General features: G+C 42.3%; 1 protein-coding gene across 1 annotated transcript in view; it reads left to right on the top strand.

The window, feature by feature from the left end:
- The first annotated feature begins 685 nt into the window (after positions 1–685).
- The window catches only part of HELZ (helicase with zinc finger), an 83,414-nt gene continuing 67,290 nt past the window's right edge, over positions 686–16,809 (top strand). The window contains exon 1 of the mRNA XM_082774975.1: positions 686–718. Coding sequence (XP_082631101.1) covers positions 712–718 — 7 coding nt within the window. The 5' untranslated portion in view covers positions 686–711. The remainder of the gene's footprint in view (positions 719–16,809) is intronic.

Raw genomic sequence — 16,809 nt, 5'->3', positions numbered from 1 at the left:
CCCAGCGTAGGTATGAAGAACCGATTGCCAAAAACGTTTTGAAAACCCAGCTACCAGGGAAGATTACTCTGTGAAAATAAAACTGTTACGCAAAGCACTTTTGGGGATTCACGCGCAGCGAGCGACGCGCTGCCACCGGTTCTTCAGCAAAACCAGGCGGAGGTTTCCAACCACGACGCTGGGGCACCCAACTGCGGCCTGTGCAAGTTGAAGAGCCGAAATTAAGATTAAATTATTATAATTTAAAGCCAAAATCCGGGGAGAGCCCCGCTGTGCTCCCCACAGGGATGTGGTGTCGCAGCTGACCGGTGGGTCCCGGTACCCTTACCTTAGGGCTGGGACCCGCCGGGCCTGGCAGCTGCGTGTGGAGGCAGCGAGGCAGGACTCCGGGGGGCAAAAAAAATAATAAAAAAATATAAAAAAAATAGAAGGAAAGGGGGATAAAAACAAAGCACAGCGCTCGCCCAGCTCCCAGCTCGGCGGTGCCCCCTCGCTCCAGCGTCTGGCTGAGGGGCCAGCCGTGGGCGGCGGCGGAGGCCCCGTTGCTAATCCCGCTGCCGGTGGCGGCCCTAATCCCGGCCCCAATCCCGCTCCTAGTCCCAGTCCCAGTCCCGGTCCCAGTCCCGGGCCCGGCCCCGCCGCCGGGGGAGGGCTTTCCCACAATGCTTTGTGGGGCCGTTGACAAGTGGATCCAAGATGGCGTAGAAAGTAATGACAGGTAAGTCCGGACTTCCCCAGCCGCCCCCCGCAGCGGGGCCGGGACCGTCGGGGCCGGGCCTCGAGGTGCCGCCGGGAGCCCTCAGGGGCTGCGTGAGGGGAGATCTCCCCCCCCCAACACCGCCTCCTCCTCCTCACCGCCGCCCCTCTGCCGGGCCCGGGCGCCGAGAGCGGGGGCTGCGGGCGGGCCGGGGGCTGAGCGGTGCCGGCTGGCGAGGGCCCTGCGGTTGCGGAGGGGCCCTGAGGCGGCCGCTGGGGGGTTGCAAGCGGAGGGGCCGGCTCGGAGCTTTCCCCCCCCTTCTCCCCTCCACGCTCCGGGGGTGCCGCGCTCGGCCCGGGAGCCCTCAGCAGGCGGCGGGCGCGGCCCTGAGGCCGGCCAGCCCCGAGGGCCCCGGGGTTGGGGGGAAGAGCTCGGGGGGAGCGGGGCTGTGGGGGAAAAAGGGGCTGAGGGGGGGGCTCCGTCAGGCTGGGAGGGGTGGGGGGCACTCGGCGGTTGGAGCGAGGGGGTGGGGAGGGAAAGGGCGAGGGGGAGGCCGGGAAAGGAGGTTAAAAAAAAAAAATAAACTTTTTTTTTTTTTTTTTTCTTAAAGGCTGGCGTAGGGTTTGCTGAAAGGATGGAGGAGTAAATTGTGAGGATTTAGCAGCTGTTTTTTTTTTTTTTTCAAGCGAGCCCTCCGAGCGGTGGAGCGGAGGCTTGGCCTAGGAGCTTGTGGGTCTGTTTTCTTCAGGGAGGCTTTGTCAGGGCCGTGTGGCTCCAAGTTGGGAGGGCCACGGGGATTCTGAGGCTGCCCTCGGTACAATGCAACTGTTGTGAAACTGAAAATAGGAAAGTTCGTACCCCAGGTTGCAACCCCGTGCCTTTTTTTTCTTTTGGAGGGGGGCAGATCCCCAAGTAGGGCTGTGTGTGATGCTACCCCTCGTGAGGCATTTGATGGGTCGTGTCCTTTTATTAATTTCCAAGCAATTGAAGTTGTTTGGCTCCAATGCAGTCATAGTCGAGCTGTTGTTTGGTTATAGTAAAATGATTAAACATATTGTTGACGGAAATTAAGATATAACTGCAGGGAGACAGTTGCAAGGTTGTTTTCCGATTAGTGACAAAATGAGTAAGAGTTAACAAGGTAATAGGATGCTTGTTTTATCACAGGCATGGGGAGCTTGAGTTGAGGTTATAAAATCACATATTTCATTTTCCATTTCAGCAATTAAATGATTCAGTTGTAAGACCAAAAATATTCTGGAAATGCAAATCCTTATTGACAGATTTAATATATCATAGCTAGTCTTGTTGGAACGGCTTGATTTGGTGAGGTCTTCTGATGTTAGTCTTCCTAATAAATCTTTTAACTGAAACAAAGGAAAAGATAAAATATTCCCTCTTTGTTTTTTTTTTTTTTTCTTTTCTCAAGTACACATTCTTTTGTAAAATTGAAAATATAACCAAATTAAATGCGATGATACTTGGCAAGTTTGTGGCATTTTCCAAGACATCGGTAGAACAGAGAGGGTTTACAAAAATGTGTTTTAAATTCAATTGTTTCAATATTTTTAAGTTCGATTTATTTTTTTGATGGCAAAGCGTGGTTGATTGGGACAGCCCGGGGATGCTGGACTGCTTGGTGGTGCACGGCGGTGAGGAGCTGGTTTGGCACACGCAGTTGGATTTTAGATGCGGGCAGAGCGTTGGAGTGAGCGTCACCATCCCTGCCTCTCCTCGGGGTGCAGACCGAGGGATTCGGGCCTTGGTAGGCTTGGCTCTTACAGCATACAAGTTGTGAGTGGCAGAGGTTACGTTCAGCTTTCTTTGTTGAGCTTTAATTAGCAGAGCAGTTTTTCTTTATTGGTTTGCGAAGGGACATTTCGTGTTTTACTACTGATAAAATTGAGTTCTCTTTGTAATACATTATGAAAGCACAAATTACGTTTTTCTTGAGCTGAAATCAGAGTTCTCTTATCACTCCTCACCTATGTGAATTTTTTACTTAAACTACAGAGTGTGTATTTCCACTCCTTTAATTTGTGTGGACACTGTGCCTTTTCCAGTGAGTTTGGATGAACTTTTATGTGAAAGAGAAGAAAGAGACATTTAAAATGATGGCTCGAGGACTTGGAAGGTTGGAATAGCAGAGTGGGTTTTTTGGGTTGTTTTTGTCTCTCCCCAGCAGAATAGAAATTGAAGGGAGACTTGGAAGCTGCATTTTAATCTGTATTTTGGCCCGGTTCTGCTGCGTGATCCCTCGTAGAGGATCCTTTTGCTCTGAGGAATCTCACTAGCTTCAGAGAAGGTGCTCCTGGGCTTCAGGATCTCTATTTGGAGATCTGGTTGCAGGATAAGGGTTGTGGCTTGGGGACAACTTGTGCTCAGGGATTAGACTCATGGAGGAATGCCCATCTCCAAGAAAAATGTAAGTAGCAGCGGCCAGAAGGGTTGAAGAGCTAATATTTCAAATTGACAAGGAACAGGCTTAGTGATTGAGGGATCTGGACAGTCTTGACGCAAATCACTTCACCTGTTTATGCCTCCTTTTGAAGGAATTTAAAATAGGAATAGTGAATCTTACCAACTTGTGGGGAGTTGACGCCTGGGGATGAAAGAGGCCATATAAGAGCCAGGCAATATTATTACTAATGTTTTCCAACACGGTTAATTTAATAGTCTGATGAAATATCTTCTCCAATGCATGCAATTATATTTGTTACTAAAATTGGCTTGCAATTATAGCTGGATATTCTTTCTGACATTCAGTGTTTTTATTTTTTTTTTAACGTTGTTTGGTACCATTTCTGTTTGCTACTGCACTTCAGTCTGGGTGTTCTCATTCTAGCAATGCAGCAGCAGTTACTGGAGCAATTCAGACTATTAGTCGAAAGCCCTTGAATCTTTCACCTCACTGGTATTCCCTCTTGAGGTCAGTGGTACCTAGTAGCGGGAGTGAAATCTCAATTAGAAAAGTGTTTTGTGATAATTTAAGTCCTGTCCCCTGCGTGCAGCCTGAATAACTTGGGACAGCCATGGGAGCTGGCTTGGAGAATGAGGAGGGATGGTGGCGTTCTGCCCTACCGGAGGGGTGCAAGAGCGGAACAGCTGGCATTCCCTTGGCCTTGGGGACCAGTAGGCCAAGGATTTTAGATGTAAATCCTGGCCTTCCCTTTGACTGCCCTTGTGTCTGGGAAAGGGGGTCCTCAGCGCTCCTCTATGCCCAAGGTTTCTGCCCCATCACGGGGGAGAAAATAGCAAATTCGCTATTTGCAGTCCTCCCTTCTGCTCACCTATCGTTGCTGTTTTGAATTATTTCTCACTTCCGTTGATGAAGACCCTGCTATCACTATGTGGCATTTATATTTTTGTCCCTTTAAATGTATGTATTATGGATCAGATTATCAGAACTAACAAGGCCTTCCTTTTTTTTGTTCTTGTTTGTCTTGCTGTTTCTTCTGTGGCCTTTGGCAGTAATCATCACTTCTCTTTATGTATATCAGTGACATATTTAAAATATCATACTTTATACGTTTAGTTTTGTAATTCTTTTGTAGACTTCTGCAATTGTCTTTTTTTTTTTTTTTTTTGGGCCCGCAAGGAAGGGAAGAGAGAATACTGAAAAAGAGACTGCTTTTTCAGAAGTTAGCACACAGCATTGGTACGGAATTAAAAAAAATATATATATTACTAAGGAATGCTTGGTCTTTTGGAGATTTTGACTAGGAAAGTGAACGCTTGTTTTCTTCTAGTGTTTGGGGATTGGTAGTGGAAAATAACTAAACTTTATAGATAGTGAAATTAGGAGTCTGCAAGGTCAGGCTGCTCTACAGAAACAGGCCTGCTTCTGGTGATTGTATTATGGTGGTATTGATATGTAGCTCAAGGTCCGTATTCCAAAACAGTCTCGCTCGCTGAGCTTTCATCTCCTTTTCACACAAATGTTTACAACATGAGGTTTCAACCAGAGGCAATCACTCATGTGAAACTCAGAAAAGTGAATATTACTGTTGGAAAAGGAGTCCTTAGGAATGTAAGCAGGCAGATTGTAATTACCCATGGGTGCGATTTTTTTGTTGTTCTTGCATTTCCGTTGCACTGATTTTAAAGTTCAAAGATACTTAATGTGGCCAAATATTTCTCTGCATTTTTATAAGCAAATTTGTTGTCATCAATCTGATATGTAACTGGTTATTTACCCAGTCTTTTCTTGGAATCCTCCAAAACAGTAAACTGCAGATTCATGACAGGAAAGCCAGGTAAAAAACAAAACAAAAAGACAGCACATATAGGTTTCAATCTTACTCCTTCCTAAATGTAATCTTGCTACACTGAGAGGTTCCATTTCATGACTGAAACATTTGAGTGGTTGCTATTGCCCCATCTGTGTCCTGAAGGAGCACCAAACCGTCACATTTTCTAAGCTGCTTGGAATCTTCGTCAGATGTTGGGAGGCTCCTTCTAGTCTATCCCTGCACTCCACAGCATTTCCAAGAAGCGGTAGGTACGCAGTGCTGCTGAGTCGGTAGGAAGAGTTTTTGTAAGTGATTTTATGTAAAGAGATGTTTACGAGTTGTTACTGTAAACTGCTGGGTGTTTGTTTCTGTTAGTCTCAGGAAGTACCACTTGTGCTAAGAATGGCATGGCTGAAGTGGATGGGTTTTAGTCTTTGGGTTATATGTGGTCTGGGGAAATACGTTTCATCATCCGTTCTGCTTGTAAGCAGTAGGAAGGCTAACGATTCGCAGAGTGCTGATGACTAAACGCTGGAAGAAAAGGAATTGCAGAACGATGTTACATAAAGAACTCTAAGTGTTGGAGGGGCAGGAAGTAAAGGGCAGAAATGTGAGCAGAGCTTGGCTTGGCCTAAGCTGGTCCTGTTAGGGTAAGTGTTATTTAGAAACAGGCCTTCAGTCTGTGAATTGCACTTTTTTCCCATAATTATATATTGCAAAAATACTGTATTCATCAAAACACTAAAAATTACACTGCCTAAATGTGCTTAGAAAGATTTTTCAGAGCCCTTCAGACCCCACAGCAAAAGGGAAATACGTTAAAAACAAGAGTTGTTTTTGAGAGTCTGTTGTTAGCAATATGGCACAAGTGTTTAATTTGCTGGAAAATATTTAGTGGTTCAGCAAACCAAGAAAGTAGCAAATCTTTGTGGACATAATAAATGGAGAATGCCACAAATGAAAAGCATGGTGGTTTTGGCAGCATATAAAATAATGCTTCTTCCTTATATATATCTTCTTGCTTAAGACAATCTATATTTTTTAAATGATGATTTCATTTTGTCCTGGGATATTATGGGGGGGGAAACGGGCAGTATGCTTCAGGTCCTAAGCATCCCATCTGAATTCCCCATCAGCCAGTTGGGATTCGAGACTGCTGCCTTGCAGCTGATCCTCTGCCATCCCGGGAACCAGAATTTGTTGGGCTTTTCTCATCCTCTCCACAGGGAGGTCATGGAGGGAAAGGTTTTTGTACCATACTTCTGCATCTGCACTAGCACAGTGTTATAGCTGGGTGCTGTGGATGTATTACACAAATTATGGTTCTGATTATAGTTTTTGGAGCTAATGGTTTTGAGGTAACTGTACTTTGGCCATACTTATGACACTCTCGCATTCGGAATGGTGCAGGACACTTGTTTTGATGTTTGAACTGACTGATGTTACTGTATGGCTGTAGTTGTGTGTATATTTGTTTGGCTAGGCCAGATGCTGTTTTGTGTTTTTTTTTTGTTTTTTTTTTTTCCTTCCCTTCCTAAAGCTTTGTCAGAATTATTCTATTAACCGCAGTAGGATCGTTACTCACTGCTACTGATGTCTGTTCTTCAAGTGGAGTTTAAAATACGTGGCTGAATCTCTAAAGCTCATTTCAAAAGGAGTGAGGAGGGTGAACACCGCTGGGGAGCTTGCATTGGTTTGGATACCAGTTATGGGGTTTGCTGTGCAAGGAGAAGTTGGGAATCCATGTCCTATTCTCAGGAGAGTTCTAAAATTAAACGTTAAAATTAAAGGAGAGGAAACAGAGAAGTTATAAAAGCATTATCTGGATGCAGGAGGGTAATGTCATTAAAATATGGAGTTAGAAGACCATTTCCCAAACCAGGCTTAGCCATATTATGCTATTTTATGCCTTATTATTTGAAGCACAGTCATGTAGAGATGGATTTCAAAGGTTATTTACAATAAAGACGGTGATTTTTAATGGTGAAGGTTAGTAACTGCTGTGAACTTCCCAAACAGCACAACAGAAGCGTCACACACAGTCACACAATAGGTACGGTTTGGGGAAAGACGTTTGGAGTATCTGTGGGTGGCATCCTTGTGCTATTAAATCGGGTATGGTGCGACCCTTTTGTGCGATGCATTGTATGAACGTGTATCAGAAAGCTCAGTCCCAGTATTATTCAGTCCTACAATAATGTGAGTTCATTGTAATGCCGTGATGAGCACTTGAGTGTACTGAAAGGAAACTTCCATGTTCTGTGTCACAACCTTCTGGCATGTTTCTGTGTTCAGTTTGTGCGCCGTGCATTGTTAACTGATATTCAGCATGAAGATTTCTACATTCTTTCGCCTCTTGAATGGATTGAAAGAGTTTTGCTTCTCAAACAGAAAATGAACTTAGTGTTGTGTTTTTTTTGTTTTTTTTTTAATTCATCCAACCGTACAATATAAACCTGTAGCAGCTGCATTCACACTGACAAACTAAGCTGTGATTTTCAGGTAGATTTCTTAGATGTGGATGTGGTGCTTTGCAATACTGGGACGTGTCGAGACTGGAGAAAGTCCTTGTTTGAAAATGTAAGTTTGACACTTGAGAAAAGACTCTTTCGGCATCACTACAAAATCCTTACTAAGCAGAGAAGGCTTGGATTGAGCCACTGAGCTTTGGAGCTGTTTCTTTTTTGGGGAAAAACCAGCAAGTTTGTATGGGGTTTTCCAAAAAGGGAAGGATTTACTGCGGTAAATCATTTCCTAATTTTAAAAATACTTTTATTGCTGAAATCCAAATACAGGTTTATTAGTGAAAGCTGAAACTCGAACACAGGACAAAGTTAGGAACTGCTAATTCTGCTTCTGTCTCTGAGACCGATTGAATTTGTGAGCTTTGGCAAATGAAGTGTGTAAGACTGTGCTGTGTGAGTGGCAAGTTCAGTGAATGTCCTGGAAAAACTTCTGTGACATACGTTGTTGCATTTAGGATTCTGAAATATTCATAAATATGATGTGTTGCATGTTGAAATGATGCTTGGGAATCTTCTTTGACTCCCCCTTGCATTCATTGGTGGTAGGGTTCTGCACTCACTTGGCATTTTGAAAATTAATTGACGTGTTTAGTCATATGTGCACAGATGTAGCTGTATTTCATACAGCAGACATATTTCGAAAAGTACTTTTGGCAGTCTTATGACTCAGTGGAGAAGAGTATCGGTAACTGCGTGACCGTGTAAATGCTTCAGATCAATGGCATTCACTTTTTTGGTCAAAATTATTAAACGTTGCATTGTGAAATGTGTGGACACTTAGGAACAAGGCCTCGTTTTGTTATTCAAGTGTTTAAGAAGGAAGAGGTTCTGCCACAAGCAGATTGTAGTTTGAAAAGCTGTGGACTGTGATCTTTTAAACAGCTTTTAGGATATGAATGCTGTGCTCTCCTGCAAAATGTGTTTGAGTTTGGGAGTTGTAGGTTGGTCCCACTCCATGGAGAGTTAGCTGGCTCTGCTGTACTGATTTTTCCCTTTGTTTTTCTCCGGTAAATTTCATTAAGAGAAGCAAAGATTAAATTACTTTTCGAATGCATTTTTTTACAGTAAGTAATTGGTGATGTTGTTATGGGGATAAAATGGTAACCACGAGACAATATTTCAATTAAAATGCCCTCATCTTGGATAAGTGTGAGAAACTGTACCCAGAAAAAGTGGTAAGAACATATATGGAAAAAAAATAATACATGGGATACAAACTGCTGCTGTTAACCGGTTATTATGAAAGATTGTTTACGTGAGGATTTTCTATGAAGGAGCCAAAAGAACTTTAGGTGGGGCAGAAGCACCGCCTATTACATGTTACCTGATGTACTATTACATGCTCACTCATTTCAGTCGGGTGTTACTTGCCAAATTCTAGTTATTTGCGTTGTGATTTCCCATGGTAGGTGTCTATCTCTAGCTAAGTTTCTGGACGCTCTGAAGGGCTCTGCCAAGATAATTGAGTCTTTTCTAAAATTTAGGCAAAAGTAAAATATTCTTCTGTTCACAGTAAAAACAAACAAACAAAAAACCCACTCCCCTTCCTCCCCCAAAATAAACAAACAAACAACAAACTTATGACTATAGCTCTGCTTTGCAAACAGATGAGATATGCTATGGCATGACATTTCTGCCAAGGATATGCTGCTTACCAGCCCTGCGAAAATCTGCTCAGCATTGGTTAAATTAGTTATTTGGGCAAATCTAAAAGATCATCCTTGCAGTGAATATATATCAGCCCGAGCTGAACGGGATTTCCGTACAATTTGAAGGCTAGGGTTTTGCATTCCCCCAGATCGCTCCCTGGTCCGATTTTGGACACAAATGAGAGCACAGAGAATTCCCCATCTGTATTCCCAGTAGCCAGTTCCTCTTTCCTGCCGCTCTATCTTCGTGCAGCACCAGGGGAGGCAGTGACTTGATTTAGACAGCGCAAATTGTAGGTATCTGCAGGATATTTAGAATAAATGTGAAGATGGGCATGGCTGAGCAAGGAGATTGAGGTTGGAAAACACTGGTGTTAGAAAGAGAGAAATGGAAGGGAGGCTCCGTTGCATGGACACGTATGAATTACTTTATCATGCCAATACAGCTGTTGGGTAGAACAAAATTTTGTTGTTTGCATAGATTGGGAAGCTTTTAATTCACGGAGTAGGAAATAGCGAGGAAAAAAGAGACAATTCACATTTAAGCTATATCTTTGCTATATTTCATTTTCTGTTTTTCTGATGAATGGCACTGTGCTGTGACACAGAGAAATGCTGAATACTGCAGCGATTCCCCGAAGTCACTACAGACACTGGGCCTTCGGTCATGAAGGAGTCCATGGAAGATGTGATGGGGAAAGAGCACTTCTAGTTGTCTTAATCTGAATGTAAGAAATTCAGAGAAACTTTGCCTTTAATATTTTTGATTGTCTCCATTATTTGTAAAAATGGGAAGAGAAGGGTAATGATGTTTTAACACTCATATTTTGTTGCAGTATTTGTAAGCATTACTGAAAAGCTGATGAAAACATGAAAATGCAGTTCTGAGAACCAGATTTGAGTAGCATGGAGTAAATCAGGCCTTAGGCTGCATGCTGGAGTATTTAACTACACATTGATTAAGCCTCAGCCTCTGCTCTGCCTGATCATGGAGCCACTGGGAAATGTAGTGACTGAGTAGTGCCTTTCAGGACTGTAGCGTAACGCAGACACATGGGAGGGCCAACACAAGCTTGTGCAGAGAATTCTGGTATTACACAACTTTTGGGTATTGAAGTATTTGTAACAATTTTAATGTATGCAACATTTTCTGGGTTTGTTGTGTGTAAATAGGACTCTTGTCTCTGTTAGTTAGGGATGGCTTTCTGATGAGGTCAAGACACGCTGGGTAGGTGATGTGCTTTGACTTGCTGTGTCTTTTGCTTAGTTCCATCAAGATAGGTAATGCTTTTAGACAACGGTGTTGAAAACATAAAACCAGAAATGCAGGAGGTGAGGATATTCAGGACCTTCACCTGGCGGATAGGGTGGTTGTAAGTGCTGAGGCCAGGAGGTAATTTTCAGATTTTGAGCCAAAGATAGCCAGGTTGTCTGTGTGTACATGCTGCTTCCATCCGTCTATGTATTGTTTGTCCTTTTTGCTGCTACTTCCGAAGTGAAAACAGATTAGTAGAGATAATAAGGTGTTAATAATCACTTAATGAAATGTCTGTTCTGAAATGGTAACTGGCGTGCAATGAAATCTAACTTGTTACCATCTGTGATGTATGTGAAGTGATTTAAAGAGCACAGAGGGTTCAGATGCAGAACTCATTTGCTCTTAATCTCAGTTGCTGCTATATTTGTGGTGCTGTTGTTACGTGAATGGTAAACCACCCACAGATGCTTGTTCCTTTTCCAATAACTGTGGAGGTGTTTGTTCTATGCATGAAGTTTAGAGGATCATGCTCAAGGCTCCAGTTATGTGGCCAGAGATCCCTTGTCCTCCTAATTTACAGTCCTGTCTTTGTGGATTTTTTTGGGCGTGTTTTAAGAGGAAGGACAATTGAAGTAATTAATAGTAGAGGGCATCATGAACATCTTAATTCTTTCTTTTTTTTTTTTTTCCCCCACCTGAACTCAAGTATATCATGTTCTTTAAAGGCAAAGTAGCAGGAGTTCTTGCTGCTGTTATGCTATATAATAAAACCTTGAAAGAAGCTTTCCTCATTCTGTATGCTCCATTTCAGATTTAGCATCATTTTTGGCATGTAAAGTAGGGTCATTTTGCCTGGAGTTGTACAACATTAACCAGAGTAATTCAGTTTCTGTAGAAAACTGATTAGATAGTCCTCTCTCAAGGGTGGAGACATTGTATTTGTTCTGTAAGGTGTGCAGTACATTACTGAGCGCTGTGTAGAACTAATATTGCTGGCTTCAGCCGTAACTGCAAGACATGGGTGCATAACAACTCTGCAATTATGTGTTTGGTTTTTTTTTGTTTTGTTTTTTTTTTAAAGGCAAAAGCACCTTTTCTAATATTCTTTTCTGCATGGAAGAGGCACCGTCCTTTTTCTGTTTTGTGTTAAGTCTTTCTTATTGACGTAGTGCACCATCATTACCTACTCTTACTTCGTTAAATGATTTCTGAGTGTGGGATTATTTATGATGGCTATGCCATGACATTAGGAAAGTGCATTTTTTTCCTCTGTATGTCTGTAAGTGGCTTCTGTGCTATATTTCTTCTTGTAGGCTTGAGTAAGATGTTTTTTGTCTTAAGGCAAAGTAAGTTTGTTCTATATTTTTACGTAAGGAAAGTAAATACATAACTTTGTTAGCCTTCTGAAGGCAGCTGAGTGGTGTTGCAGTATACTACAAAAACAATTACATAACGCTGTGTAGAGGTACAGGCATGCCTTAAGTAGGGATCACTAGAGATGCCAGAGCAGCTATATAATGTGGTTTAGCAGTAGATAGGTTTATTATTCCCTGCTTTATTATGTGGACTGACGCACGCAGCGTGTTTGCTGAGTCTCAATAGATGAACTTCAGTGACCCATCTTTATTTAACTGTAGTGTTGTCACGATCACAGGTAAGGTAGCCAGCAGTTTTGCTGTGCAGTATACTTAATGTATTTTACTTAATCCAGATTATACAACAAACCCAGATCTTTCCGTGCCTGTGTAAATTAAAGTATGTAGTCAGCCTTTTCCTGATAATTTTGAGGGAGAAGATGACTTCAGCCACAGGCTTGTGTCTTTACCAGCTATAAAACTTCCCAAATATTAATTTCTTGTATTACGGAAATAATTTGCACATTTTTGAGGCCTTCATATGTGAATTGCTTTCATCTCAGTTCTACCAGAAACAGGTTTCAAAAAGTTGTGCAAAGTTTACTGCTTGTCTAAAACATTTGGAAACTGCTTTAGTGAAAGCTGGAAACTAATGGGTGAATTCTTCAGCTAACCTAATGAATGCAGTTCAGGGGTTTTATTATTACAGGCAAGAGAAATAAGATTTTTCTTTTACTAGCAAACAATATTTTGGAACAGCACTCTCTGTCTGGGTAAATGGCAGCTCATGGCAAGAATTGTTGGGGTAACTGATCTCTTTGTATCCATAAGAAACTGAATAGTAAATTTTCCTTTCTCCCAGTGGACCTAATATCCTGGGTCTCTTGTTACATATTTTTCCTAAGGCTTGCAGCTTCTTTGAGACCCTTTGGACTTATGTGAAATTCACGTTGGCCTTGAAGTTCAAAAGTTATTGGGAAAGGGCAAAGCATCTAGCCTCCAAAATAAATCTAGCAGACCTCTTGTTTCTTAAAAGCAATTGCTGGGACACAATGGTAAAACAGCTGGCTCTTCTTTAAGAATTACCTGGATTTATTACTCGTTCTGAACTTCCATCCAGTTTATGGGAAGGGCTGACAAATGACGTGCTAGGAAGCAGCGTGGTCACCGTATGCATTTCCTGAGCTGAATTCCCACTCTGCTTTCTCGGAGCCTGTGTCAGCCGGACTGCAGCAGGCGATGGAGCGGGAAGCCCTCTCCTCCTCTCCTGCACTGGGGTGCCAATGGGATTCCTTTGGCAGGGAATATCTGGGTGCTCGTTTCTCCCAGCAGAACTCTTTAAAGGCTTGGCGTTGCAATGGGAGGTAGCTGGAGAGGCTCTTGCCCCTCCATGTTCCCCATGGCCACGGGGCCTGTTCAGCGCGCGAGTCCCAGGATGTGGTGCTGGAAGCGGAATTCAGCTCCCTGTGAGCTCCCACCCCTCGCACTGTGGGGCTGCAAGTTGAACATCATCGCTTTAGCATAAATCTTTACAAGAGATGTTAATGTCTGGTTAAAATATGCAAATATTTACTGACTTGTCTACTGTTTGTCAGCTTGGCATGCGAGACCTTGGATCTGATCCTTCTGTCTTGGCAGACATTGGGAATTTTGCCAATAACATTAATAGGAACAGCATTGTGCCCTCTAATCTGTTTGTTTATGAAGTACAGCAGGAGTTATCTGGCTAGATGCTTTACAGTGAATTGCAAAAGCATCTGTTTGAAATTTTTTTTTTTTTTTTTTTAGGAACTGGTACTTACTTTAACTTACAATTATCTTCATGTACAGATCCTTTGGTTCCATCAGAACACTGTGGTGTAAAAGTGCAGAGTCACGAGTTAAACCTCTCTGAAATACTAAAATCTTAGTTTGCGATTTTCTCATCCATGCTGATTTTTAGTTTGCGCTTGGACTAATCAGGCTGTGGAGTCATTCTTGAAAAGCATCCTGTGCCCCAAGCGTAGCACTAACTGGCTGCCTGGATCACACTGGTCACAGCTCATCCTCTGAGCCAGCCCTTTGGCCTTCCCCAGCCCCCTCTGCAGATCTGGAGGGGAAACGTGCAGTTTTACTTGGGGATTAGCGTTTAGTTACTCTGTCTGTATTCGTTTACAAAATCTCATTGGGAAGAAGGTGAAATGCTCATTAGGAATATTGCTCCCAAAAATCGTTAGTAGGGAATGAATCCCGCTCAGATCTCAGCAAAACCAAAACAAACACCAGGGGCTGAGTTGTACCTGTTGGAATTAAGCAGATCTCCTAAATAATAGGAACAGCAGATACTTTGAGGAAGTTAAGCTGGATGGGACTTGGCCTTCAAAGGAACGTAGATCAGTCAGTTTCTTCCTCCTGAAGGAGTTTTTGGAAGGCACAAGGTGTAAAGCCAGGGTTCAATGTCTGGATTAGCTCGTGAGGAAGAGTTGTGTCAGCTCCCGTATAGCTCCAGTCAACACGAGGCTTACAGGTAGAATTTGCAGGTGCTATGCTTAATGTTATTTAAATATCTCATTAAATGCCTAAATTGGGAGCCTTCCTTTAGGCAGTGGCACTGCTGTGAGATGATTCAAAGCTGAGAAATGCTTTGAATCGGCTGCTGATGATAAAGGCGCTGTTGATAACACATTGTGGCTGTAATTCTAAGGTAGGTCCACCTGTCTGAGACGTGTAGCTTCAGACAGTGGGAATAGGCCTGTCTGCTGCTTCCACAAAATTCGGAAGACGCATTAAAATTTGCTATTAGAATAAATTATTACTCAAATTTGAATTGCAACTCTTCTGGCGTGCAGTTCTCCAGCTGCTTTGAGAAAATGAATAATCCTGACATTTATTCTGCTACATGCTTAGGATTTTAATCTCAGTTTTACAGGCAGAAAAACTGAAGTGCATAAGTAATTAGCTCAGTTTTGCGAAGAGTTGGGAATATGGCACAGACCTTGTAACACTTCTGCTTTCAAATGTAATCTGCAATCATTTCTACTCTTGGAACGAGTGTAGAAATTCCAGTTTTACATTTGAAATTTTAAACCAAGAAACACTTGTAGAATTCCAAATGATTTTCCCTTAATAAGTGTCTCCTTTCCTTGGATGTCAAAATGTTAAATGTTCTGAAATAATTTTAAGCATGGGTAGGTCAGGTACTATAATAGACAAGATTTTAAAAAGGCATGTTTTTAATTCACATTCACACGATTTAAGTCTCAGTAACTATATTAGACACAGCTCGGGACCCAAGCCAGGAGGATGGGTTTTCAGAGTCAGTGGGAAGAGGTGAGTGCCCCCAAAGAAAACTTCAGAGCAGCCAGACTGGATCTGAAGTAGACAGTGCAAATACCCAATAACCGTGCGTTTTTGTGTCCAGCTGTGTGGATATTTATGGAATCGAAATGAAATCTGAGAGCATGAATTTATCATTTCGGCTACGTTGTCTGCATGCTATTTTTTTATGATTAACTTTTTTTTAAACAAATTGCACTGCAGTGACTCCCTGCCTGTTATGTCCCATGCTCTGTGACTTCAGTGTCTCTGAAGTTACTCTGAAATACCGACGGTGTGACTCAGTTTAGTGCAGTTATCCAAACAGCCTGGTCCTGACTGCTCTGAACTCCACAACCTGTGGATCACGTTAAGGTCAGTTGCGTTCCCTAAAATGCCCTCTAAGTCTACAAATTGACCAAAGAAGTTGTGCAGCATCTGCATTACAGTAGGCCACTGCTGGGGGTGTAAAACCTGGCTTCTCCTCGAACTACTTCAGTATTTGGTGAAACAGCCAATATGGGACGATTGATAAATATGTTTTCCTTTTTTTAACATGGTGCCATGCTGGGGAAGAAGGGCTGGGTAGCATAGCTTCCAAATGCCTCTTGGTTACGCTGGCCAGGTCTGTTAGGGTAGGATGTGTGTATAAATACTTCTGCTGGAATAAACACACAGAAGCTCTGCGGAGACTTCTGGTCAAAGGAATTTTGGTTCTATGTCAGCCGGGAAGTGAGGAAATCAAAAATACAGCAGAGTTCATGAAATCCTCTCTTTTCGGTCCCCTAGGAGGAAAACAAAGCATGTGAGAAAAACATCGATTAACTCTTGTGTTACTGGGAAGGAAACCCTAAGTTTGTAAAATTCTGTGGCATCAAATTTTAGTAAAATTTTTAGTTATATGTAGAAAGGATCCTTGCGTAAACGGTATAACAATACCTAACATTTGTATAATTAAAAATATGTGCTTGTTTAAGTGATCCAACTGAGTGCTTTTAATGTTAATATAATTACTCCGTAAATGACTTTTCTCACACACACAGAAATGCAAAACCTACTTCATGCTTGTGTTCCTCCACCTTGGGGAAGATTTGTAAAAAATTCTCATCTCCATCAATGTAAATGTTGTAAAAGAGAACATGGTTTCAGTCAAAATAGTCTGCAGAAATCAGATTTCCTTTGCATGTTTGTGGTGTGATGCTGAAAATCAAGTTTTAGGAATGGTGTCGAGCACATAGAACACTGTCATAGGATAAATCAAACTTTTTGTGAATGTTTCTACTGTATATTGGCTTAGTTATGTGTTAATGAGAAAAGGGGGATAATGAAGAGTTTTTCTTGTATGGAACTTGTGTTTATTTGACTATCGGATTGACTTATTAAGTTTACTTGGTCTTAAAATGCTTAAAAATATCCCAATATGAAGTATAAAGGAAGTCTTTAGCAACAGACTTTTGAAGGGAGAGTTATTTTAGTTATTTTCAATGACCGGAACAGCTGATGGATCATCATGCAGATTGATAGTGTGCTGCTTCTTAGCAGACCACATGAGAACTCTTGAGTTTTCCTCTGTCGGTTACCAGAACACGTTTTTGTCAAGTCAGCTCTGAAGTGTCTCTAGAGACACAACATTTATTTAAACATATCAATGAAAGGGTAATATAGATGGGGATTATAGGAAGGGTTTTGCTTTTCTACTGGTGGTTCAGGCTGTGGATAACCGCTTGTCAGAGTTTATTGGTGGATGCTGTTGTCTCTATATGGATTTGTATCACAATTGCTTCACTCCCCTCTCATCC

This window comes from Aythya marila (assembly GCF_965140915.1).
Source record: "Aythya marila genome assembly, chromosome: 18".
NCBI classification, from domain to species: Eukaryota; Metazoa; Chordata; class Aves; order Anseriformes; family Anatidae; genus Aythya; species Aythya marila.
This window is presented reverse-complemented; position numbering and strand designations above follow the sequence as displayed.